This window comes from Eschrichtius robustus, chromosome 11, assembly GCF_028021215.1.
Source record: "Eschrichtius robustus isolate mEscRob2 chromosome 11, mEscRob2.pri, whole genome shotgun sequence".
NCBI classification, from domain to species: domain Eukaryota; kingdom Metazoa; phylum Chordata; class Mammalia; order Artiodactyla; family Eschrichtiidae; genus Eschrichtius; species Eschrichtius robustus.
This window is the reverse complement of record NC_090834.1, coordinates 61,857,349-61,885,194: the sequence shown is the minus strand read 5'-3', so window position 1 is coordinate 61,885,194 and position 27,846 is coordinate 61,857,349. Positions and strand designations below refer to the sequence as shown.

Here is a 27,846-nt window from a genome sequence, read left to right as displayed (position 1 = left end):
GAAGCAACTTCTTGGTCTTCTTGAAAAAGCTGAGAGGAATTTAAACCTGAGAGCCTGGCTCTTTTGCAGGCTTCTATCCCGCAGGCATCTCTCAGCATCACAAACGGCCAGCTCTGGCAGGAAGCTGAGAGTACGTACACTGTCCTCTCTGACCTTGAGTCAGGTCCTCCACTGCAGTCAGGAGACCTGGTAAAAGCAGAGGCCAGCCTCCCAACATATGACACAGACCAGCTGTGTGTATGTGTAACTCCAAAGGGAAAAGGATCTGCCCAAAGTCACATCAAAATCAGTAGCAGAGTTAGTGCTATAACTCCGGTCTTCCAACTCCCAGTTCGGGGCTTTCTGACACAATGTGCTAATACCACCCTGTCTAGTGGACTGTGTGAGAAAATGGTCTGGGTTGGTTTAGCCACAGCTTAGAAATATGTTGACTTTTCAAAATGTAAAATTGGGGAAAATCAAGTTAGATGTGGGTTGATATTTTGTGTGCTTTAAAATTAAAACTTAATCAGTACTTTACACATGCCAGGAGCTTTCCAATCTCTCCCTTCCCCGTGTCCCCACAATCTCAGGATCTTCCTGTCTGCTCTCTCTTTCCTCTCTAATCTGACTGCTCTAGTCTAACACCTCAATTTCTCTCTAGCCGACTTCAACTATAATGTTGTGGTTAAGAATGCATGTGGGGGGGGCTTCCCTGGTGGCGCAGTGGTTAAGAATCCGCCTGCCAATGAAGAGGACACGGGTTCAAGCCCTGGTCTGGGAAGATCCCACATGCCGTGGAGCAACTAAGCCCGTGTGCCACAACTACTGAGCCTGCACTCTAGAGGCCATGAGACACAACTACTGAAGCCCGTGCGCCTAGAGCCCATGCTCCGCAACAAGAGAAGCCACCGCAATGGGAAGCCCGAACACCGCAACGAAGAGTAGTCCCCGCTCACTGCAACTAGAGAAAGCCTGCGTGCAGCAACAAAGACCCAACACAGCCAAAAATAAAAATAAATTAAATAAATTTTTTTAAAAAGACCCAATGCAGCCAAAAATAAATAAGTAAATAAAAAAAAAAAAAGAATGCATGCAGGGACTTCCCTGTTGGCGCAGTGGTTAAGAATCCACCTGCCGATGCAGGGGACATGGGTTCGATACCTGGTGCAGGAAGAACCCACGTGCCGTGGAGCAACTAAGCCCATGTACCACAACTACTGAGCCTGCGCTCTAGAGCCCACGAGCCACAACTACTGAGGCCACGCACCACAACTACTGTAGCCTGCACACCTAGAGCCCGTGCTCCACAACTAGAGAACCCTCCGCAATGAGAAGCACGCGCACGGCAACAAAGAGTAGCCCCCACTTGCTGCAACTACAGAAAGCCTGCGCAGCAACTAAGACCCAAAGCAGCCAAAAATAAATAAGATATAAATAAATTTATTTTAAAAAGTCACAATTGCCAAATAAAACAAATGGTATTTAAAAAAAAATTACTAAACAAGAAAATGAGGGTGTTATCATGACATTCAAGGCCTTTCCAAATCTGGCCCTCGCACATCTGTAGTCCAGATTCCTCTATTACGCTGCCACCCTAGAGCCTATGCTTCAACCATTCTCACTACTTCAAGGTTCTTCAGTGTCATTCCTCACATCTCCATGCCTTTGCCCAGGCTCTACTCTGCCTGGAATGCCCAACTCTTCCTTTGTATGTTTAAAAGAATGCCTCTTAACAGCAACAACAAAAAAACAACCAACCAAACAAAAAAGAATGCCTCTTACTTCTCCCTCAAGTCTCCACTGCTAGGTCCTCTGTGAAGCCTCCCCTACACCCTCAACCCCAGGCAGAGGTTGCTCCCTCCTCCATTTCCTCTCCTCTTGTACGTATTCCTTTTACAATATTCATCACACCGTACAGCCATGAATTTGTTCACACGTCAGCTTCCAAATGGACTGTAAGCTACTTCAGGCAAAGACAGCATCCTTCCTTTTTTCTGTTCTAGTGTGGAGGACATTCAGCAAATAAATACTTGTTGAGTAAATGAAGAGGAACTTACATAAAACCATCTACAACCATGAGGTAGGTAGCACATTTCTCAGAGAGGTGAGGTAACTTGTCTAAGGACTCACAACTAGTGAGTTGAGTAATCAGGATTCAAACCCAGGACTTACTAACTGCAGAGCCCACACTCTTTCTCCTGCCCCTTGAGTATTAAAGCACCAGCTGAGAGTGGCTTGTTTTTTTGAGCGTGGGGGTCAAGATGGTGGTAAAACCTCTGCATTGCTCCCAAACTGAAACAAACTTCGATACTTTCAAATCTATTTCAACCTCTATCCAAGGAGTGTTGGGCCTTTATTATTTTTGAAAAACAAGTTCCTCGCTGCAGCTTGAAAATGTGGCAAGTCTCTCACTCTTTTCCAAATCCACGTCCAGGAAGGGGTGGGTGGGTGGGTGGTGTGTGTGTGTGTGTATATGTGTCAATGGCAGCCTCAGGGGAAACCGAGGATGTGTGTATGTGCGTGTGTGTGTGTGTGTGTGTGTCAATGGCAGCCTCAGGGGAAACTAAGGGTGTGTGTGTGTGTGTGTGTGTGTGTGTGTCAACGGCAGCCTCAGGGGAAACCGAGCAAAAACTGAGTGTGGATACTGGGAGAGGAGAAAAGGTTCTGTGAGGAGGATACACGTCTCAGATATTCCAGCAAAAGATGGGCCAACTTTAAGTCCCAAGGAGAATGGAAGAAATTCTATTCCCGGAGGCTGAACTGTCCCAGTTCCCAGAGGGGACTCCCTGGACAATCAAGCGTGGACAGGCTGAGCCCAGAGCAATTAAGGACATGGAAAGGCCAGCAAGTGTTTAGGGCTTTTTTTTCCCAAATAGAGCCTCACCTCCCACCCCACTCACCACTGCTGTCTTCACTTTCTCCTTACCTGGAGCATAACTGGGGCTATTGGTGGGGTACAGGCTGGGATTGTAGGCAGGGGCTGCAGCTGGATAGGCTGTAGGGTAACCTATGAAGAGACAAGAAAGTTCCATTTAGTTGGGCAAGAAGAAAGCAGATTTCTGAGGAAACGGAATCCAAGTCCCAAGCTTGGCCTTCAGCCTCTTCATGGGCCACTTCAGGTAGTATATGTGACTGGTTTTAGCCTCTCAAGAAAAATCACCAATACCACAGTCCCAACATATACACATTTTTCTGTCTGTTTTTTAAAAGCAGTACAAGAAATATATGTCTATATGCTCACTGTAAAAAACCTTGAAACACTATGGAAGTATATATGGTAGAAAGTGTAAGTTTACTTTCACATTCCTGCCATAATACTACTCTCCTCCGCAGAGATAATAGCAGTTTGGCATCTATGTCTCCAGATAGTTTTCTATGCATTTTTATACACATATATTCAGTGGTGAGCTAGTAAATATTTAACGACTGGCTCAAGGGGATTGGGGTGGAGCCCTATTTGTAGCATTTGCTAAGTTCCATGGTGTAAGCACTCCCAGCCATGGCCAATTTCAAGCTACCAATATCACTGAATAAGTAGTTGAGAAGCTCACAACTGGCTCTAGAGAGCCCACACAAGCCTGATCCAGCCCACCACTGCATATTATACATAGGGATTTAAAAAAATTTTTTAAATTGTGACAAAATATATATAAGATAAAATTTGTGATTTTAACCATTTAAGTGTACAATTCAGTGGTACTAATTACATTCACAATGTTGTGCAACCATCCCCACTATGTATTTCTAAAAGTTTTTAACCACCCCAAACAGAACTCTGTACCCATTAAGCAATAACACTCCATTCCCTCTTCCCATAACCCGTCTTAACTTTTTTTTTTAAAAATATCTTTATTGGAGTATAATTGCTTTACAATGGTGTGTTAGTTTCTGCTTTATAACAAAGTGAATCAGTTCTACATATACATATATCCCCATATCTCTTTCCTCTTGCGTCTCCCTCCCTCCCACCCTCCCTATCCCACCCCTCTAGGTGGTCACAAAGCACCGAGCTGATCTCCCTGTGCTATGTGGCTGCTTCCCACTAGCTATCTATTTTACATTTGGTAGTGTATATATGTCCATGCCATTCTCTCACTTTGTCCCAGCTTACCCTTCCCCCTCCCCGTGTCCTCAAGTCCATTCTCTAGTAGGTCTGCATCTTTATTCCTGTCCTGCCCCTAGGTTCTTCATGATTAACTTCTAATCTATTTTCTGTCTCTATGAATTTGCCTATTCTAGATATTTTATGTATTCTAACACATGGAATCAAACACTATTTATCCTTTTGTGCCTGGCTTCTTAGCATAATTTTTTCAGAGTTCATTCATGTTTTAGCATGTATCAGAACTTCATTCCTTTTTATGACTAATATTCCACTGTATGTATATATATATATATATATATATATATATATATACCACATTTTGTTTATCCATTCATCTGTTGATGGACACTTGGGTTGTTTCCACCTTTTGGATATTGTGAATAATGCTGCTGTGAACACTGATATACAAGTATCAGTTTGAGTCCCTGTTTTCAATTTTGGGGGGTATATACTGAGGAGCAGAATTGCTGGGTTATATGGTAATTTTATCTTTAGCTTTTTGAGGAACCACCAAACTGTTTTTCACAGTGTATACCATTTTACACTCCCACCAGCAATGCACGAGGGTTCCAATTTTTACACATCCTCACCAACACTTGTTATTTTCTATTTTTTTAAAATTATAGCCATCCTAGCAGGTGTGAATCGGTATCTCTTTGTGGTTTTGATGCACATTTCCCTAATGATTAATGATGCTGAACGTCTTTTCATGTGCTTATTGGTCATTTGTACGTTTGTTTGGAGAAATGTCTATTCCAAACATTTGCCCATTTAAAAACTTGGGTTGTTTTGTTGTTGAATTGTAGGACTTTTTAATATATTCTGGATATTAAACCTTTATCAGATTTGTCATACTGAGTGAAGTAAGCCAGACAGAGAAAGACAAATATATGATATCACTTATATGTGGAATCTAAAAAAAAAAAAATGGTACAGAGAGCCTCCCATCAAGCCTCTTAGATAGCCTCAACCACCAGAGGGCAGACAGCAGAAGCAAGAAAAACTACAATCCTGCAGCCTGTGGACCAAAAACCACAGTTACAGAAAGATAGACAAGATGAAAAGGCAGAGGGCTATGTACCAGATGAAGGAACAAGAAAAAACCCCAGAAAAACAACTAAATGAAGTGGAGATAGGCAACCTTCCAGAAAAAGAATTCAGAATAATGATAGTGAAGATGATCCAGGACCTCGGAATAAGAATGGAGGCAAAGATTGAGAAGATGCAAGAAATGATTAACAAAGACGTAGAAGAATTAAAGAACAAACAAACAGAGATGACCAATACAATAACTGAAATGAAAACTACACTAGAAGGAATCAATAGCAGAATAACTGAGGCAGAAGAACGGATAAATGACCTGGAAGACAGAATGGTGGAATTCACTGCTGCGGAACAGACTAAAGAAAAAAGAATGAAAAGAAATGAAGACAGCTTAAGAGACCTCTGGGACAACATTAAACGCAACAACATTCGCATTATAGGGGTCCCAGAAGGTGAAGAGAGAGAGAAAGGACCAGAGAAAATATTTGAAGAGATTATAGTTGAAAACTTCCCTAACATGGGAAAGGAAATTAGCCACCCAAGTCCAGGAAGCGCAGAGAGTTCCATACAGGATAAACCCAAGGAGAAACACGCCGAGACACATAGTAATCAAAGTGGCAAAAATTAAACACAAAGAAAAATTATTGAAAGCAGCAAGGGAAAAACGACAAATAACATACAAGGGAACTCCCATAAGGTTAACAGCTGATTTTTCAGCAGAAACTCTGCAAGCCAGAAGGGAGTGGCATGATATACTTAAAGTGATGGAAGGGAAGAACCTACAACCAAGATTACTCTACCGGCAAGGATCTCATTTAGATTTGATGGAGAAATCAAAAGCTTTACAGACAAGCAAAAGCTAAGAGAATTCAGCACCACCAAACCAGCTCTACAACAAATGCTAAAGGAACTTCTCTAAGTGGGAAACACAAGAGAAGTAAAGGACCTACAAAAACAAACCCAAAACAATTAAGAAAATGGTCATAGGAACATACATATCGATAATTACCTTAAACGTGAATGGATTAAATGCCCCAACCAAAAGACATAGACTGGCTGAATGGATACAAAAACAAGACCCATATATATGCTGTCTACAAGAGACCCACTTTAGACCTAGGGACACATACAGACTGAAAGTGAGGGGATGGAAAAAGATATTCCATGCAAATGGAAATCAAAAGAAAGCTGGAGTAGCTATACTCATATCAGATGAAATAGACTTTAAAATAAAGAATGTTACAAGAGACAAGGAAGGACACTACATAATGATCAAGGGATCAATCCAAGAAGAAGATACAACAATTATAAATATATATGCACCCAACATAGGAGCACCTCAATACATAAGGCAACTGCTAACAGCTATAAAAGAGGAAATTGACAGTAACACAATCATAGTGGGGGACTTTAACACCTCACTTACACCAATGGACAGATCATCCAAAATGAAAATAAATAAGGAAACAGAAGCTTTAAATGACACAATAGACCAGATAGATTTAATTGATATATATAGGACATTCCATCCAAAAACAGCAGATTACACGTTCTTCTCAAGTGCGTACGGAACATTCTCCAGGATAGATCACATCTTGGGTCACAAATCAAGCCTCAGTAAATTTAAGAAAATTGAAATCATATCAAGCATCTTTTCTGACCACAATGCTATGAGATTAGAAATGAATTACAGGGAAAAGAACGTAAAAAAGACAAACACATGGAGGCTAAACAATACGTTACTAAATAACCAAGAGATCACTGAAGAAATCAAAGAGGAAATAAAAAAATACCTAGAGACAAATGACAATGAAAACACGATGACCCAAAACCTATGGGATGCAGCGAAAGCAGTTCTAAGAGGGAAGTTTATAGCTATACAAGCCTACCTAAAGAAACAAGAAAAATCTCAAATAAACAATCTAACCTTACACCTAAAGAAACTAGAGAAAGAAGAACAAACAAAACCCAAAGTTAGCAGAAGGAAAGAAATCATAAAGATCAGAGCAGAAATAAATGAAATAGAAACAAAGAAAACAATAGCAAAGATCAATAAAACTAAAAGTTGGTTATTTGAGAAGATAAACAAAATTGATAAGCCATTAGCCAGACTCATCAAGAAAAAGAGGGAGAGGACTCAAATCAATAAAATCAGAAATGAAAAAGGAGAAGTTACAACAGACACTGCAGAAATACAGAGCATCCTAAGAGACTACTACAGCAACTTTATGCCAATAAAATGGACAACCTGGAAGAAATGGACAAATTTTTAGAAAGGTATAACCTTCCAAGACTGAACCAGGAAGAAACAGAAAATATGAACAGACCAATCACAAGTAATGAAATTGAAACTGTGATTAAAAATCTTCCAACAAACAAAAGTCCAGGACCAGATGGCTTCACAGGTGAATTCTATCAAACATTTAGAGAAGAGCTAACACCTATCCTTCTCAAACTCTTCCAAAAAATTGCAGAGGAAAGAACACTCCCAAACTCATTCTATGAGGCCACCATCACCCTGATACCAAAACCAGACAAAGACACTACAAAAAAAGAAAATTACAGACCAATATCACTGATGAATATAGATGCAAAAATCCTCAACAAAATACTAGCAAACAGAATCCAACAACACATTAAAAGGATCATACACCACGATCAAGTGGGATTTATCCCAGGGATTCAAGGATTCTTCAATATACGCAAATCAATCAATGTGATACACCATATTAACAAATTGAAGAATAAAAACCATATGATCATCTCAATAGATGCAGAAAAAGCTTTCGACAAAATTCAACACCCATTCATGATAAAAACTCTCCAGAAAGTGGGCATAGAGGGAACCTACCTCAACATAATAAAGGCCATATATGACCAGCCCACAGCAAACATCATTCTCAAAGGTGAAAAACTGAAAGCATTTCCTCTAAGATCAGGAACGAGACAAGGATGTCCACTCTCACCACTATTATTCAACATAGTTCTGGAAGTCCTAGCCACGGCAATCAGAGAAGAAAAAGAAATAAAAGGAATACAAATTGGAAAAGAAGAAGTAAAACTGTCACTGTTTGCGGATGACATGATACTATACATAGAGAATCCTAAAAATGTCACCAGAAAACTGCTAGAGCTAATTAATGAATATGGTAAAGTTGCAGGATACAAAATTAATGCACAGAAATCTCTTGCATTCCTATACACTAATGATGAAAAATCTGAAAGAGAAATTATGGAAACACTCCCATTTACCATTGCAACAAAAAGAATAAAATACCTAGGAATAAACCTACCTAGGGAGACAAAAGACCTGTATGCAGAAAACTATAAGACACTGATGAAAGAAATTAAAGATGATACCAACAGATGGAGAGATATACCATGTTCTTGGATTGGAAGAATCAACATTGTGAAAATGAGTATACTACCCAAAGCAATCTACAGATTCAATGCAATCCCTATCAAATTACCAATGGCATTTTTTACGGAGCTAGAACAAATCATCTTAAAATTTGTATGGAGACACAAAAGACCCCGAATAGCCAAAGCAGTCTTGAGGCAAAAAAATGGAGCTGGAGGAATCAGACTCCCTGACTTCAGACTCTACTACAAAGCTACAGTAATCAAGACAATATGGTACTGGCACAAAAACAGAAACATAGATCAATGGAACAAGATAGAAAGCCCAGAGATTAACCCACGCACCTATGGTCAACTAATCTATGACAAAGGAGGCAAAGATATACAATGGAGAAAAGACAGTCTCTTCAATAAGTGGTGCTGGGAAAACTGGATAGCTACATGTAAAAGAATGAAATTAGAATACTCCCTAACACCATACACAAAAATAAACTCAAAATGGATTAGAGACAAAAAAAAAAAAAAATGGTACAAATGAACTTATTTACAAAACAGATATAGAGTCACAGATGTAGAAAACAAACTTATGGCTACTGGGGGGGAAAGTGGGGGGAGGGGGATAAATTGGGAGATTGGGATTGACATATACAACACTACTATATATAAAATAGATAACTAATAAGGACCTACTGTATAGCATAGGTCAGTTCTCTGTAATGAACTATATGGAAGAAGAATCTAAAAATGAGTGGATATATGTATATGTATAACTGATTCACTTTGCTGTTCAGCAGAAACTAACAACATTGTAAATCAACTATACTCCATTAAAAACTAAAAAAAAAAACTATCAGATTTAATTTTGATGAAGTCCAATTTATCTGTTTTTCCTTTGTTGCTCATGTTTTTGGTGTCATATCTTAAAATACACTTGCCAAATCCAAGGTCATGAAGATTTACCCTATATTTTCTTCTAAGAGTTGTAAGGCTTTGACACTCATATTTATATCATTGATCCTTTTTTTTTGGCTGTGCTGCACGGCTTGTGGTGATCTTAGTTCCCTGACCAGGGACTGAACCCGGGCCCTCGGCAGTGAAAGCACGAAGTCCTAACCACTGGACTGCTAGGGAATTCCCATCATTAATTCATTTTTGTATATGGTGTGAGATAAGGGTAAATGTTGTTTTAAATTCTATTTTTTAACTTTAACATTATAAGCATTTTCCCACATAATTTTCTTCAAAACATTTTTTAATATCTTGATAATATTCCATTATGTAGATATATCAAATTATTTAACCATAACTCTGTTTTTATAGGTTTAGGTTGTTTGCAAATTTTCATTATTATAAATAAAGGTATGAGAACAATCCAAATAAATCTTTGGCTGCATTTCTGATTATTTTTTCAGGAATGAGTTCTAGAAGTGAGCTTTCTAGGTCAAAAGATAGTGCTATTTTTAAAGCCCATTCATTCAACAAACATTTCAGTATCTACTCTGTGCCAGACACTGTGATCCCTGCCCTTGTGGAGCTTATATTTTAAGAGGGTTGGAGAAGGCAGTGGATAAATAGTAAATATTAAAAAAACAGTCTTAAGTGCTATGGAAAAGAGAAAAAGGGCAGGGTAAAGGGCATCAAGACGTGCCACGGTGTTGGGACTGCACTATTAAATAGGGTAACCAGTATAAGACACACTGAGAAAGTAAGGTTTCCACAAAGACTTGAAGGAAATAGAGTTAACCAAGCAAGATGGCTGAAGGAAGAGCATTTCACAGGAAGGAAACAGTCAGTTCAAAGGCCCTAAGTTGGGAGTATATGATATGGGACATGTCTGAGGAATAGCAAAGAGGCCAGTGTAGCTGAAGTGGAACAAGCGAGGGGGAAAGTAGTAGTAGAGCAGTCAGAGAGATAAAAGGCTGGTCAGTTCATGTAGGGCCTTCAGGCTACTGTAAGTACTTCAACTTTTACTCTGAGTGAAATGAGAAGCCATGATGGGGTCTTGAGCAGAATAATAACATGGTCTGACTTATGTTTGAAAAGAGTCACTCTGATTGCTGTGTGGAAAACAGACTATAATGGGGGAAGAGTAGAGAAGCGGAGAGACCAGTTAGGAGGCTACTGCAAACTCCTTGCAATAGATGATGGGGCTCAGATCAGGGAAGTAGCAGCAGAAATGATGAGAAGTGACATGCTAAGAGTCTTCACATACTTTGCCACACTGCTTTCTAGTAAGACTATCAATTTGTACTCACACTAGCAGTGTGTAAATGCCTGTCTCATTGCTCCCTGCAGTTTTTAAATGCTCATTGGTATTTTGACTGACAATGGAAAGCTGATTTTAAAAGTCAAAGATTAAATCCCTAAATCCCTAAAAGCTTCTTTGGGATTTATAAATATTGAGCTTTAATAGTGTATCTTTGTTAATATACCTTTCCCTAAATCCTTTCCAATTCCAAAGAAAATTCATCTCTCTTTACTCCCAATCATTTTCTGATTTCAGAACCAAGGCAGCCAACTTGTTGTCACTTAATTAGCAATATGGAGGTCTGCCACTTCTCAAGCAGAAAGTCAAGGGTTTAATCTGGGAAGCGAAGTGACCTGGTCTCATGGCTGAAATCTGTATTCAGCTTCATGTGAGAGATTGTACAGCCAAGGGTAATCATACCCCTATTATGTCATTTCAGATGTCTTTTACTTTAGGGGCAATTACAGGATCTTCCTTCAGTGTTTCTAAGTAGAATTATTTTTCATTCACTTGAATTTGGCAGGTATCAAAGAATGGAAGCATTAGAAAGAGCCCTCTTCATTTCTAGGTGACATCCTTAGGCTGAGAAAAAGGAAGGGATTAGGGTCACAGATTGCAGAGGTTAGAAGCACCTTCAAGGCCATTGGAGGCTAGGGCTACTCTGCAACACACTCACACATCATTCATCCCAGCTCTTACGCCTCTACTGACCATAATAAACTCTGTCCTTTCCTGAGACTCGGCAGCCCCCTCCACTGTGCAACTGCTCTGACTGTCTGAAAGGGACTTCTCATACTTCACCAAACTCTATCTGTACCTTCTACCCTGTAGAACAGAACAAATTTGAAGACACGTGCATCCCCAATGACAGAACTTTTCACAATGTACTTCAATGGTTTGTTTACATTTCCTGTCCTCCCCCTACCCCCATTCCCCAATCTGTAAGCTTCTTGAAGGCATAGCTATGTCTCATTTGCCTGTACACAACAGCTCTTGATCAGTTCCTATTTTCTACTCCCTGAACACACCACCACCTCCTCTTCCCCTCAGCCTGGACAGCAAGCATCCAAGCTTCTCAAACACAGGGTGGTGATGAATAGTCTGTGTGGCCAGTAGAGAGTATCGCTTCCTGACCATCAACTTCCCCTGTCCAAAAAGGGTATCATATGAAAGCTGGGCTTCCTTCCTACAACTTTTCTGGGTTTGTTTTATTTTGTTTCCTTGTCCCCAACTGATATTACTCATCCTGCTGCCTCTGTTGATGATGCTGGCATCTCTAGTGCCTAGCACAGATAACTGCAGAGAATAGGTACTCAATAAAGAGATTACCCAGGGCATTGTATTCTGGAGCTATGAAAGGTTTAAAAACAAAAGAAACAAATCCAAGAGGGTCCCTGGCTTAGAGAGTGTCACCAAGTAATGAGGGAGAAAAACAGTTGAGTGGACAGTTAGAATGCAGCCCTAAAAGTGCCATGACAAGGATGTAAAGTGAGCAGAGAAGGGGCCTTCATCAACCAACATTTATTTAGTACCTATTGTCTGCCAGGGATTATACTGGGCACTAGGTGTCCCTTGATGTGGACAAAAAAAGGGCAGGAAGAACATTCCAGGCAGAAGGATGAAGGGTAGCATTTTGGGGACATCCATAAGTGGCTTGGCTTGTATCTTCCTTGGCTCTACAAAGCAGGACTGATGGGTTAACCACACCTAAAAGGGTGGGTTGCCTTTTAGGTCTTGATCTCATCATTTTGTCTTCTTGTGACCATAGCTCCCTTTACAGTCATTGACCCTAACTTACCTTTTCAGTTTCATCTGTCCACTACCTATGCCCAAGTTTCATATTGCTAGACTGGACTGCTGTCCTGAACTCCAGACTCACAGTATCTAACTACCTACTTAACATCTCCACTTGGATGTTTGCTAGACATCAAGGCTATATGGGTAGAGGGGCTAAGAGTATGGTCTCTGGAGCTAGATCTAAGCTTAGGTTTGAATTCCAGCAACACCACTAATTATTTGTGTGACCTTGGGCCGCTTACTTAACCTCTCTGTGCTTTAGTTTTCCCATTTGTAAAGTGGGAATAATAATATTATTTACTTAATAGGTTGCTATAAGTATTAAATTAGTTAAGACCTCAAAGTATTAGGAGCCAGGCAAACAGTTAAGACTTCAAAAAGTTAGCTATTATTATTTTAAACTTATGACATTCAAAATTAAATATTTACTTTTATCTTCCCAGTCCCTTCCAAATCTGTTCTCTAAGCTTTTTCTCCACACCAGTAAATGACAACTCATTCTTCTAGCTCCTCAGGCCAAAAATCATCCTTGACTCTACTCTTTTTCTCCTATCCACATCTAATCCATCAGCAAATCCTTTCAGTTCCACCTTTAGAATATATTTAAAATCTGACCATATCTCATTGCCTACATACTTTCTATCCTAGTCCAAGTCATCATTATTTCTCACCTAGATTACTGCAATAGCTTCTTAATGGGTCTATTCTTCTACCTTTGATCCTATGCAGTCTATTTACCACAGCAGCCAGAACAGATCCATTAAAACATTAAATCAGATCATGACACTCCTCTCTTTAAGCCCCACAGTAGCTTCCCAAGACAATTATGGTGAAATCCTTTCAGTGACCCACCTGGACTTCAGCTACCTCTCTAACTTCCTCTCCTACTACTTGCCCCCATGCTAATCTACTCCAGCCACAATGACCTCCTTGCTGTTCTTCAAATGTGTCAAGCACTTTCCCATCTCAGAGCCTTTACCCTGTCTCTTTCTTCCCTTCTGGAACTCTGTTCAAAGGTTACCTTACATTCTTTCTAAAATACTACCTTCAACTTTCATTACTCTCTGTGCTCCTAATCATGCTTTGTTTTCCTTCACAGCAGTTAACAACCTGATATACTATATGTTTATGTATTTATGGGAGACTGCCTATCTCCCACTACTAGAATGTAAGCTTCAGGTCATAGTAACACTTGCTAGACTGTGGCTGTTACCTGCTGAAGTCTCCTCTCAGCACACTCCCAAGACTCTGGATAGGCTCTGCCCCACTAAAGTGAGTGGAGCGCACTCCAAGTCCCAGTTCCCCAAGACTGCCTGGATCTGTTGAAGTGCATTGGGGGTAAAGACATGGAGTTCAAATAATACACCATGGATATTTCACCCACCACTCAGACAAAAGATATTTTCATACATGCTATGTCATTCAAGCCTTAAAACAACACTAATGTTATTTTGCCCATTTTGTAGATAAGGAAATCAAGGCTCACAGAGGTAAAGTGATATTTTGGCTGAGATTATTCAGTAAATCAGTGGTGGGAACTGGCCTTTTCCACACTTACCAAATAACTATGACTTGCTCCTTGGAAACAAGTGTGCCCCTCCTGTATTTATATTCTTTGGAGGTCAAGAGTGAAGAGAATAAATGGACACAAATGAGCTTTTCTCCTCTGTACCTCAAAGGCTAGAGTAGTGATCAGGTTTCCTGGGATTCTGATGCATACACTTTAACTGCTTTACAGATGTTAATACAATCTAATCCCTTTTACTTGTTGTTACTAGGATTAGGACTGAAGAAATGTAAAGCTATTTTTTTGATTAATATGGAAATTAGAAATTACTTTCAAGAGAAATCAGAAACTATTTCTGAAACTACTTGATCTTTAGGAAGTAAAAATAGCAGAGTACCAAAAAGGTAGTGGAAGACTAACTCCTTGGGCCAGGAAGACAAAGAGGATTATTCCTTTGTGAGCAGGGGGAACACTTATGCAATGAAGACACTTTAGTTCTGAAGCTCACAATTAAAATGAAGAAAACTGTCCCCCAACCCTGGGGGTGACCAAAAAAACCAAACAAGCAAAACAAAAATATTTGGGGTTTCCCTGGTGGCACAGTGGTTGAGAGTCTGCCTGCCAATGCAGGGGACGCGGGTTCGAGCCCTGGTCTGGGAGGATCCCACATGCCGCGGAGCAACTAGGCCCGTGAGCCACAACTACTGAGCCTGCGTGTCTGGAGCCTGTGCTCCGCAACAAGAGAGGCCGCGATAGTGAGAGGCCCGCGCACCGCAATGAAGAGTGGCCCCCGCTCACCACAACCAGAGAAAGCCCTCGCACAGAAACACAGCCAAAAATAAATAAATGAATAAATAAATAAATAATTTTAAAAAAATCTTTAATTCTCTCAAAATAAAAAAGAAGAGGGCAAGAGGAAGGATATAGTTTTGAATCTGTAACGCGTTCTGAGCACTGTGCCAGGCACTTCTTTATCTGACTTAATTTTTACCCTAACTCCATGAAATACATTATTAGTCCCATTTTATAGATGAGGATATTGAAGCTTAGACTTATCTTACACAACTACTAAAAAGAGAGTGGAGACAGAACTGGGCCTGCTGAATGAGACAAAGTCCATTCTAACAACCTCCCTCAAAACATGAGTCTACTTCACGTAAACCTCTGGATTTGGCTGCCGTTTTCTTTGCCAACATTCTTTTATTTCAGATTCAAAACCTGAGATAACAGGAAATTACTCAGGAGAATCGATTTGGTCAAAGATGGTTCAGTTATTTTAAAAAAAAAAAAAAAAGCTATTCTGTTCCCACTCAGTATCCTAATATAGGTCATGCTCACGTTACTGAAAAGCATCACACAGGCACTGAATTACACAGCTAGAAGAGGAATTAGAGATGATTGAGTCTAATTTGACACTCAGCACTGTAATATCTTCTATAGTGGTCCACATGGCTGGCCACATGGCCTCTGCCAGCACACCTTCTAATGATGGTGTGTTCAGAATCTCTTGAGGCAGTCAAAGCTCCTGTTGGAGAGCTCTGGAGGTTAAGAAATTCTTTACTCTGTGCTAAAAATCAACCTTGTAAGGAATCTAACCCTGAACAGCTTCTAAACTACTGGTCCTAGTTCCACCCTCACAGAACATGTCTGTTTCCTCTGCTCCAGCACAACTGTCCACAGATATGAAGATATCAGTTATTCTTCCTGAATTTTCTCTTGCTCAAATCCAGACTCAATTCCTTCAACTCTTCCCCATCCTGACTGTCCACCTTTGGTCAGACTTCAATTTACAAACCATCTTCCCTTAAAATAATTCCATTTTCTTCCTGCCTTGCTCACTCTTCTTCTTTTCCCTTGATTTAAAAAAAAAAAAAAAAAAAAAGAACTGAATTGACACAACAAGACTGGTAATAAGTGGTCAATGAAGGCCTAAAGTGACTTAATCCAGATTTCTTCATCATTATCCATCAGCATAGTTAGCATCTAGCAGATGCTTACTGTGCCAAGCATCGTGCTAGGTTCTCTACATAGAGCTTACGGTCTAACAGGGAAGTAACATAGGTTATTTATATTAATCTATAGGCAATATATATGATATATAATCAGAGAATGTTGGGGTATTCTTGAAATGCTGAGGAAGGAGTGAAGAACAGGTCTGGGACAGTTGGGAATAGCTTTTCAGAAGAAGAAAGATTTTAGCTGGCCTTGAACAATGAATAAGAGGAGTTTGTCAGAGGTGTGTGAGGGTGGGGACAAAGAAATATATATTCATTTCATGCATGAAGGCATGAAAATGTATTCCATATCAGGCAAATGGCAAATAGTTCAGTGTGGTTGGAGGTTACAGTGAGTAGGGAAGAGTGGCAGGAAATGAAGGTTTAAAAAATACACTGGGGACAGATTGTAAAGAGATCTGAATGCCAGGCTAAGGCATGGAATTTAAGAATCCATTGGAGGATTTTAAACTGGGGAGTTTCAAATTTGTGTTTTATAAAAACGACTACAGTAGCAATGTAGAAAGGGGTTCAGAGTGGGTGAGATCAGAGAAGGAGGGACCAGATGGGAAGTTGGTTCAACAGCCCAAAGGCAAAGCTAAAACAGTAACAATGGGATAAAGAGAGTGGAACTACAAAGATGTTTAGGAGACAGAGCTCACAAAACTTCATCCTGATAGCAAAATCATTTTTATTGCACTGAGCTGAAAGGCTAAAAGTAAAGATGGGAAACATTCTAACGGCAAGGTTTGTGGGCTTTTTTCCCCCTTTTCTTTAAATAGGCAGAAGGAAAGAAAATAAATTAAATGGACCCTTGAATGTGTTCGCTCCAGATAAAAAGCCTAAATCTGAATTCCTCTTACTAGTTGGGAGGCCTGGCTGCTAAGAGTGCTATACTGGTGGGAATGTAGGTCAGCGGAGGCAGGCAGCAGTTCTGCAGTTCTGGCTCTGGACCAGCCCACCAGACCTGAATCTGAGGAAGCCTGTACACTGGATTCAAGGCCCACCCCCCCAGCCTCCCACTAGTGAGCCCCAGGGAAATATAAGGGTGTAAGTGAAGCATTGTTCTTAGTTGGGGCAAGGCAACTCCCCCTGAGGTAACAAGAAAGGGGGCACTATCCTGTAATCAACTGTGCTCTGAGTTATGTTGTTCCATCTTCTGGGAGAACTCATCCATTAGGTGAAAGGCCACCAACCTGCAGGTCATTCACCTTGGCTGGGCCCTAGAAGAGAAAGGCTGCTAAAACCAGAGCAGGCCTAGCTTGGTATGTCTTCAGTGTAAAAACAATATCACAACAAAAAAAGATAAGAAAATAGGCTATGTTAAAGCTGGTAATAAAATTGCTAAGTAAGTGTGTTCTATTCCTCAGGGGGAAACATTAAGGTAAGTGTGTTCTATTCCTCAGGGGGAAACATTCTTTTACAAATCTAAAAATATCGCGAAAGTTCCCTATTTGCCAAAATGGGAGAAATTTTAATGGAAAGCACATGGCCTATTCTGTCTCAATCACCACTCCAGGAGTGTGCTGCTGCTACCCCTCCCGCCCTGCCCCCAGCCCCCCCCCCCATCTATAAGACAGATGGGAGGTACTCAGCACTTTACAGACTGTTCGGTGAATGATTCCTGCCCTCCCTGCATTTATCTTTTGAAAGAGATAAAAAAGCAAGATGAAATTTTGCAAATTGATGATTTGGTCCATGAATCCCTTTCCCTCCCGGATCAATTCACTCTTTCATTTCATTATTCTGTTTAACAAGATTTGGTAAAGGAGAGAATCTTACTCAGATTCAATAAAATATACTGGGATACTTGGTTTTTCATGTGAAGAAAAAAAATTAGATTCCCACCTCTCACTTCTCCAATTCCAGAAAGACCAAAGACCTAAACTAAACAAAGAAACAAAAACTTTAAAACTATTAGAAAAAAAAAAAAAAAGGAGAATATCAGTTTGACCTTGGGATTAGAAAGTATCAATATTTCTTAGATGAGACCAAAAGGTTGATAAATTTAACTTATCAAAATTTAAATCTGTATGACAAGATGCTATAAACAGAGTTAAAAAGCAAGCCCAGAGTAAGAAAAGATATTTATCACACATTTAAAAAAGAACTAGTATCCAGAATAAAGAACTCATATTAATCAGTAAGAAAATGAAAATAAGGCAAGAGAATCTAATCATGCAATTCATGGAAGAAAAAACTCAAATGACTCGGGAGATGGAGGAGAAAAGAAAAAGATGTTCAACGACACTAGTAATCAGCAAAATGCAAGTAGATGGAATACAATATCATTTCACACCTATCAGACTGACAAATATTTTGAAGTCTGACAATATCAAGTGTTAGGAAGGATCTGAAACAATGGGAGTTAGTAAAAGCATTCTGAAAGGCTATTTTGTAATACCAAATAAAGACATACAACCTAGCAGAATCTGTTTCTAAGTATATAAGCTTGGGGAACTGGAATTTGAGCTGGGCCTTGTGGAATAGGCAGGATTCTGACAGGCAAAGATCAAAGAACTGGCATTCCCAAATAAAAAGAACAGTATAAGCAAGGCCATAGACAGGAAACCATTTGAGGAATAGCCAGACTCTTTTCCAAAGTGGCTATACCATTTTTACACTCCTAGCATCAGTATATAAGAGTTTTAATTTCTCCATATCCTTGCCAACACTTGTTATTACCTGCCTTTTTAAATTATAGCCATTCTAAGGGTGTTAAATAGAACCTTACTGTGGTTTTGATCTGCATTTCCCTGATGACTAATTACGTTGAACACCTTCTCATGTGTTTATTAGCCATTTGTATATTTTCTTTGGAGAACTGTCTATTCAGATTTTTTGCATATTTCTTAATTGGGTTGTCTTTTTATTATTGACTTGTAAGAGTTCTTGACATATAAATATTGGTACAAGTCCCTTATCTGCCAGATGATTTGCAAATATTTTATCCCAAATATGTGGGCTGTCTTTTTGTTTTCTTGACGGTGTCCTTTGAAGTACAAAGGTTTTAAATTTTGATTAAGTCCAATTTACCTATTTTTTTTCTTTGGCTTCTTGTGCTACTGGTATCATATGTAAGAAACCCTTGCCAAATCTAAGGTCACACAAAGATTTACCTCCAAGTTTTCTTAAGAGTTTTATAGTTCTAGGTCTTATATTTAGGTCTTTGAACCATTTTGAGTTAATTTTTGCATATGATGTGAAAGAGGGGTCCTATTTCATTCTTTCACATGTAGATATCTAGTTGTCCCAGCACCATATGTTGAAAAGACTGTTCTTTCCCCCAATGAATTGTTTTTGGTACCCTTGTTGAAAATCACTGACTGTAAATACGAGGGTTTATTTCTGGACACTCAATACTATTCCAGTGATCCATATGTCTACCCTTATGCCAAAAACACACTGTCTTGATTCCGTGTAGCTTTCTAATAAGTTTTGGGAAATTGGGAAGTGTGGGTCCTCTGAATTGTTCCTGTTCAAGATTGTTTCGGCTAATATGGGTCCTTTGAATTTCCATGTGAAGTTCAGGAACAGCTTGTCAAAATATGCAAACAAGTCAGCTGGGATTCTGATAGGGACTGTGTTGAATCTGTAGATCAATTTGGGGAGTATTACTATCTTAAAAATATTAAATCTTTCAATCCATGAACATGGGATATTTTTCTAATTATTTGGATCTTTAATTTCTTTCAAGAATGTTTTGTAGTTTTCAGAGTGTATGTTTTATGCTTCTTTTGTTAAATTTATTCTTATTTTTTTGTTTTGATGCTATTGTAAACAGAATTGTTTTCATAATTTCATTTTTGGATTATTTATTACAACTGTACAGAAATATGATTGATTTTTATATATTGATCTTATATCCTGCAACCTTGCTGAACTCATTTACTAGTTCTAATAGTTTCTGCATGGATTCCTCAGAATTTTCTATATGCAAGATCGTGTCATCTGCAAAGACAGATAGTTTACTTCTTCCATTCCAATCTGGATGACTTTTATTTCATTTTCTTGCCCAACTGCCCTGGTTAGAACAGAACCTCCAGCACAATGTTCAATAGAAGTGGTGAGACCTGAAATCCTTGCCTGTTCACAATGTTATGGGAAAAGCATTTAGTCTTTTTCTATTAAGTATGATGACAGCCATGGGTTTTTCATAAATGTCCTTTATCAGGTTGAGGAAGTTCCTTCTATTCCTAGTTTGTTGGAGTTTTTGTTCATTTCTTTGTTTTTATAAATCATGAAAGGGTATTAAAGTTTGTCAAAAGCTTTTTCTGTGTCTATTGAGATGATTATGTGAGTTCTGTCCTTTAATGTTTTAATATGGTGTGTTGCATTGATTGATTTTCCTGTGTTGAATGGATCTTCCCCCCTGGGATAAATCCCACTTGGTCATAGTGTATAATATAATCCTTTCTATACGTTATTGCTCATTTTGCTACTATTTTGTTGAGGACTTTTGCATTTATATTCAAGTGGGATATTAGTCTACAGTTTTCTTATGATGTCTTTGTCTGATTTTGGTATCAGGACAATATTTGCCTTATAGAATAAGTTAGAGAGTATTCCCCCCTCCTCTATTTTTTGGAAGAGTCTGTGGAAGGTGAGTGTTAATTCTTATTTAAATATTTGTTAGAACTCACCAATGAAGCTGTCTGTCCTGGGCTTTTCTTTGTAGAAAGTTTGTTTGTTTTTTTACTAATTCTGTATGTTATAGGTCTATTCAGATTTTCTACTTTCACACCATTGCAAAGTTGAAAAATCCTAAGTTGAATCATCATAAGTTGCGTATCATCTGTAGTTCATCCACTTCGCCTAGATATCTGATTTGTTGGCATACAATTGTTCATAATATGCCCTTATAATCCTTTTTATTTCTGTAAAATCAGTAATAATACCCCCTGTATCATTCCTGATTTTAGTAATTTAAGTCTTCTCTCTTTTATTCTTAATCAGTCTAAATAAAAGTTTGTTAATTTTGTTGCTCTTTTCAAAGAACCAACTTTTGATTTATTGATCTTCTCTATTGTTCTTCTGTTTGTTAATTTCATTGATTTCTACTCTAATCTTTATTATTTCCTTCCCTTTACTTGTTTTAGGTTTAGTTTACTCTTTTTTTCCCCCAGTGTGTTAAGGTGAAAGGTTAGGATACTGAGTTGAGATCATTCTTCATTTTTTATTTTTATTTATTTTTTTATTTTTTATTTATTTTTATTTTTGGCTGCGTTGGATCTTCGTTGCTGCTCCTGGGCTTTCTCTAGTTGCGGCAAGCAGGGGCTATTTATTGCAGTGGCTTCTCTTGCTGTGGAGCACGGGCTCTAGGCGTGCGGGCTTCAGTAGTTGTGGATCGCGGGCTCTAGACTGCAGGCTCAGCAGTTGTGGCGCACGGGCTTAGTTGCTCCGTGGCATGTGGGATCATCCCAGACCAGGGCTTGAACCCATGTCGCCTGCATTGGCAGGTGGATTCTTAACCACTGCACCACCAGGGAAGCCCCATTCTTCATTTTTAATGTTGGCATTTATAGCTATAAATTTCCTTCTAAGTATACTTCAGCTACATCCCATAAATTTTGGTATGGTGTGTTTTACTCATCTCCAAGTATTTTCTAATTTCCCTTGTGATTTCTTCTTTGACCCATTGATTATTCAGGAGTGTGTTATTTAATTTTAACTAAATTGTAAATTTCTCAAATTTCTTTTTATTATTAATTTATAATTTCATTCCATTGTGACTGGAGAACATACTCTGTATGACTTCAATCCTTTAAATGTACTGAGAGTTGTTTTATGGTCCAGCATATTGACTATCCTGGAGAATGTTTCATGTGTACTGGAGAAAACTAAATTCTGTTGTTGGCATGTCCTACAGATATCCCTTAGGTATAGCTGGTATACAGTGCTGTTTAAGTCTTCTGTTCCTTTGCTGATCTTCTGCCTAGTTGTCCAATCCATTATTGAAAGAGGTAATGAAGTCTCCAACTACTACTGTTGAACTGTGTCTTTTGCCCTTCATTTCTGTCAGTTTTTGTTTCACGTATTTTGGGATTCTATTGCTAGGTGTATATATGTTTATAATTGTTATACCTTCATGAATGATTGACTCTTTTATTATTATTATAAAATGTCCCTCTTTAACTCTAGCAACTTTTGTTGTTGTTTTAAAGTCTATTCTGTCTGATAAGAGCATAGCCACCCTAGCTTTCTTAAGGTTGCTGTTACATGATCTTTTCCCATCCTTTTACTTTCAACCTTTTTTAACTTTTATTTTAATTAATTAATTAATTTATTTATTTATTTATTTATTTTGATTTGTATTTGGCTGCTTTGGATCTTCGTTGCTGTGTGCGGGCTTTCTCTACTTGTGGCAAGCAGGGGCTACTCCTCGTTGCAACCTTTTTGTATCTCTGAATCTAAACTGTATCTCCTGTTGATAGTATATAGTTGGATCTTTTTTTAAAAATTGAGCATGACAATATCTGCCTTTTAACTTGATACGGAGCAGATTTAATGAAGGGACTGGAACAGCAGGCTGTGTTAAAACATGAGTAAAAATGTTGATACTAAGGGACTTCCCTGGTGGTGCAGTGGTTAAGAATCCGCCTGCCAACGCAGGGGACACGGGTTTGATCCCTGGTCCAGGAAGATCCCACATGCCGTTCAGCAACTAAACCCGTGCACCACAACTACTGAGCCTGCGCTCTAGAGCCCACAAGCCACAACTACTGAGCCCGCGTGCCACAACTACTGAAGCCTGCGCGCCTAGAGCCCATGCTCCGCAACAAGAGAAGCCACCACAATGAGAAGCCCGCATGCAGCAACGAAGACCCAATGCAGCCAAAAATAAATAAATAAATAAAATTTTTAAAAATGTTGATAGTAAAGGAAAAGAGTGGCTAAGACAGCTTGAGGAAGTAGGAGGATCCAGAGGAATGTTTTTTTTTAAACAACTTTATTGGAGTATAACTGCTTTACAATGGTGTGTTAGTTTCTGCTTTATAACAAAGTGAATCAGTTATACATATACATATGTTCCCAAATCTCTTCCCTCTTGCATCTCCCTCCCTTCCACCCTCCCTATCCCACCCCTCTAGGTGGTCACAAACCACCGAGCTGATCTCCCTGTGCTATGCGGCTGCTTCCAACTAGCTATCTATTTTACGTTTGGTAGTGTATATATGTCCATGCCACTCTCTCACTTTGTCTCAGCTTACCCTTCCCCCTCCCCATATCCTCAAGTCCATTCTCTAGTAGGTCTGTGTCTTTATTCCCGTCTTGCCACTACGTTCTTCATGACCTTTTTTTTTTTTCTTAGATTCCATATATATGTGTTAGCATACGGTATTTGTTTTTCTCTTTCTGACTTACTTCACTCTGTATGACAGACTCTAGGTCCATCCACCTCACTACAAATACCTCCATTTCGTTTCTTTCTATGGCTGAGTCATATTCCATTGTATATATGTGCCACATCTTCTTTATCCATTCATCCGATGATGGACACTTAGGTTGCTTCCATGTCCTGGCTATTGTAAATAGAGCTGCAATGAACATTGTGGTACATGACTCTTTTTGAATTATGGTTTTCTCAGGGTATATGCCCAGTAGTGGGACTGCTGGGTCGTATGGTAGTTCTATTTTTAGTTTTTTAAGGAACCTCCATACTGTTCTCCATAGTGGCTGTATCAATTTACATTCCCACCAACAGTGCAAGAGTGTTCCCTTTTCTCCACACCCTCTCCAGCATTTATTGTTTCTAGATTTTTTGATGAAGGCCATTCTGACTGGTGTGAGATGATATCTCATTGTAGTTTTGATTTGCATTTCTCTAATGATTAATGACGTTGAGCATTCTTTCATGTGATTGTTGGCAATCTGTATATCGTCTTTGAAGAAATGTCTATTTAGGTCTTCTGCCCATTTTTGGATTGGGTTGTTTGTTTTTTTGATATTGAGCTGCATGAACTGCTTATAAATTTTGGAGATTAATCCTTTGTCAGTTGCTTCATTTGCAAATATTTTCTCCCATTCTGAGCGTTGTCTTTTGTTCTTGTTTATGGTTTCCTTTGCTGTGCAAAAGCTTTTAAGTTTCATTAGGTCCCATTTGCTTATTTTTGTTTTTATTTCCATTTCTCTAGGAGGTGGGTCAAAAAGGATCTTGCTGTGATTTATGTCATAGAGTGTCCTGCCTATGTTTTCCTCTAAGAGTTTTATAGTGTCTGGTCTTACATTTAGGTCTTTAATCCATTTTGAGTTTATTTTTGTGTATGGTGTTAGGGAGTGTTCTAATTTCATAGTTTTACATGTACCTGTCCAATTTTCCCAGCATCACTTATTGAACAGTCTGTCTTTTCTCTACTGTATATTCTTGCCTCCTTTATCAAAGATAAGGTGACCATATGTGTGTGGGTTTATCTCTGGGCTTTCTATCCTGTTCCATTGATCTATATTTCTGTTTTTGTGCCAGTACCATACTGTCTTGATTACTGTAGCTTTGTAGGATAGTCTGAAGTCAGGGAGCCTGATTCCTCCAGCTCCATTTTTCGTTTTCAAGATTGCTTTGGCTATTCGGGGTCTTTTGTGTTTCCATACAAGTTGTGAAATTGTTTGTTCTAGTTCTGTGAAAAATGTCAGTGGTAGTTTGATAGGGATTGCACTGAATCTGTAGATTCCTTTGGGTAGTAGAGTCATTTTCACAATGTTGATTCTTCCAATCCAAGAACATGGTATATCTCTCCATCTGTTTGTATCATCTTTAATTTCTTTCATCAGTGTCTTATAATCTTCTGTATACAGGTCTTTTGTTTCCTTAGGTAGCTTTATTCCTAGATATTTTATTCTTTTTGTTGCAATGGTAAATGGGAGTGTTTTCTTTTTTTCTTTCTTTCTTTTTTTTTAATTAATTAATTTATTTATTTTTGGCTGCGTGGGTCTTTGTTGCTGCATGCGGGCTTTCTCTAGTTGTGGCGAGCGGGGGCTACTCTTCGTTGTGGTGTGCGGGCTTCTCATTGTGGTGGCTTCTCTTGTTGCAGAGCATGGGCTCTAGGTGCGCAGGATTCAGTAGTTGTGGCACGTGGGCTCAGTAGTTGTGGCTCAAGGGCTCTAGAGCACAGGTTCAGTAGTTGTGGCGCACGGGCTTAGTTGCTCTGTTGTATGTGGGATCTTCCCAGACCAGGGCTCGAACCCCACAGCCAACAATAAATAAATAAATAAATTTTTTAAAAATGTTGATAGTAAAGGAAAGGAGTGGCTATGACAGCTTGAGGAACTAGGACGATCCAGAGGAATTTTTTGTTTTGAATGAAGGAAAGACATTTTTTTCCCCTTAAAAATGAAGGAAATTAGGGGCATTGATCTAAATGCATCTTTATTTATGCTCAGGCAGTTAACACTCTTACACTCATTTATTTTACCATTCTGAAGCCTGCATCCTTTTAGCCTTTCTCAGCTAGCCCTTCCCCAGTGCTAGAATTAGTTGTGGGCTGGAAGGCCAGAAATTCAACCTTTCTAGAACTGTGTATATATTAAAAATTAATACCTGAGTGACTGTCTTCAAAAGTGAGCTAATACACAAATGGTGGTCAATTCAATTAAATAAATATTTACTTGAACACTTAATATGTTCTAGGTGCTATAATAAATGCAAAATGAAAACACATAATCTTTGCTCTCTATAAATTCACCATCTAATGGGAAAGACAAACAAACACATAAGTAACCCTGGTATTAGGCATCCTGGAACAAAGGCTGTCAAAGAGGGAAATACAAAGTGCTAATAGAACAGGGAAGAAGGACAAAAAGAATTTTAGCATCTAACTGGCTCCCTCTCCCTCCAATCCGGTCTGGCTTCCGGATTATAGAGGCTGCTGCAACTCCAAGTTAGTTACAAGAGAGACTTTAAGTAGAGTGTTACTTTTGCTCAGGCCATGTACCTTCCCCTACTGTTGATTCAAACAAGTAACACTGTTGTCGACATTTAGAGCAGGTGTCAAACTGAGACAAACTGTACAGTGTTATAGAAACAGCAGGAGCTTCATTTACAGGCAGACCTAGATTCAAATCCCAGCTCTTTTACTTCTTAGCTCTGTGACTTTGGGCAAATTTCTTCAACTCTCAGAGCCTCAGTTTTGATGTATTTTTAAAAAATAGACACAATAATTAATTTACTTGTTTGACATATATTTTCTGAGTACCTACTCTATGTCGGGACCAGTGCCTATTTTTCCTTCTCCTGTGTCTGCACATAGGCTGGCTAGGGAAGAAAGCAGGGCAGTCATGAACTTGCTTTGTAGACACCCATCTAAATATTCCTACTGACAGTCAGGAGGAGGAGTTTCCTGCTCTGGCCATCCTATGGGAGCCATCATAGTTCAGTAGGGAGAACAGGGGTTCTGAAGGAGGCAAGTGTGGATTCAAAAGTCAGATGTACAACATACCAGATGTGAAATCTTAGGCAAGTCCCTTTACCTGAGCCTCAGGAGCACAGGAATATCCTACACTATAGATTAGAAAATTAAAGGAGGTAGCATGCAAAATACCTAGCATAAATACTTGGCACAGAGTAGTAAGTGTTTTAATAAATGTTAGTCCCCCACCCCTACCCCTTTCATTAAAAGTTCTCTTTTGGAAATGGTTGTGTTTGCCCATGGATTTTAAGATTATTAAATGAGAATCTTAAATCTTAATTTTAAATCTTTAATCATATCCCTTACTCCTGCTTTTCCCTTCTCCTTACATGGCTCCAGGTGATTAAGCCTATTGCTATTTGGCCAAGCAGAGGCTGGACAAAAGCAATCTCATAGTCAGTGTGGCTTTTTGTAGAAACATCGAACCAGTAATTATGCTTTGAATACAGGTAATTTCTTGTGTACTGTTGTGTGTATAATGTGTATTTACAACCTTTTGTGCATTTAAAAGCATTTTTTGTCCTTTCAAAAATGTGTAAATATCAGTGTCCCACACTTTTGCATTTTTATTTCTCAATCATTTTCAGTCTATTATTTTTGTTTTGTGCTACTCGTTAATAGTGAATGTTAAAGCAACCTCAATGTCTACTAACAGGGCATTATCTGAAACAAATCTAAATGACACAACTCATAATTCCTTAAACAAATTGAAGCGTTAGAGGACAGCACATAGCATATAATCTCATTTTAAAGGATCTAGAAAAAAACAGATACCAAAGTGTTAATAGTGTATTGTCTCTGGATCAGGATTGGGTTTTCAAATAAACTAAAATATAGAACATGTCTTAGGTCAAAGAGCCCCAGAGAATGCTTCCATTTCAACACATTTTTTTTTGACTGCAGTGGGTCTTCGCTGCTGCGCACGGGCTTTCTCTAGTTGCAGCGAGTGGGAGCTACTCTTCGTTGCGGTGCGCGGGCTTCTCACTGTAGTGGCTTCTCTTGTTGAGGAGCACAGGCTCTAGGCGCGCGGGCTTTCAGTAGCTGTAGCACGCGGGCTTGGTAGTTGTGGCTCGGGGGCTCTAGAGCACAGGCTCAGCAGTGTGGCACATGGGCTTAGTTGCTCCGCAGCATGTGGGGTCTTCCTGGACCAGGCCTTGAGAACCCATGTCCCCTGCATCGGCAGGCAGATTCTTAACCACTGCGCCACCAGGGAAGTCCTCTCAACACATTTTTTGTTTAGAGCTGCCACTAAGTTACTATGTGACCTGGGCAAGACCCTTATAATCCTTATCAAATTCTGAATCTCTTATTGCATATGCAAAATAATAATAACAGCAACTATTAAATGAACATCTCCCATATTTTTACAGGTGAGAAAACTGAGGTTCTACAAAAATAACTGATTT

General features: G+C 39.1%; 1 protein-coding gene across 2 annotated transcripts in view; it reads right to left on the bottom strand.

Annotated features, from left to right (window-relative positions):
* The window catches only part of FAM168A (family with sequence similarity 168 member A), a 212,312-nt gene that overhangs the window by 17,796 nt on the left and 166,670 nt on the right, over positions 1 to 27,846 (bottom strand). For both annotated transcript variants that reach the window (XM_068554505.1, XM_068554506.1), the window contains exon 3: positions 2,909 to 2,989. In XM_068554505.1, the coding sequence (XP_068410606.1) occupies positions 2,909 to 2,989 (81 nt within the window). The remainder of the gene's footprint in view (positions 1 to 2,908; positions 2,990 to 27,846) is intronic.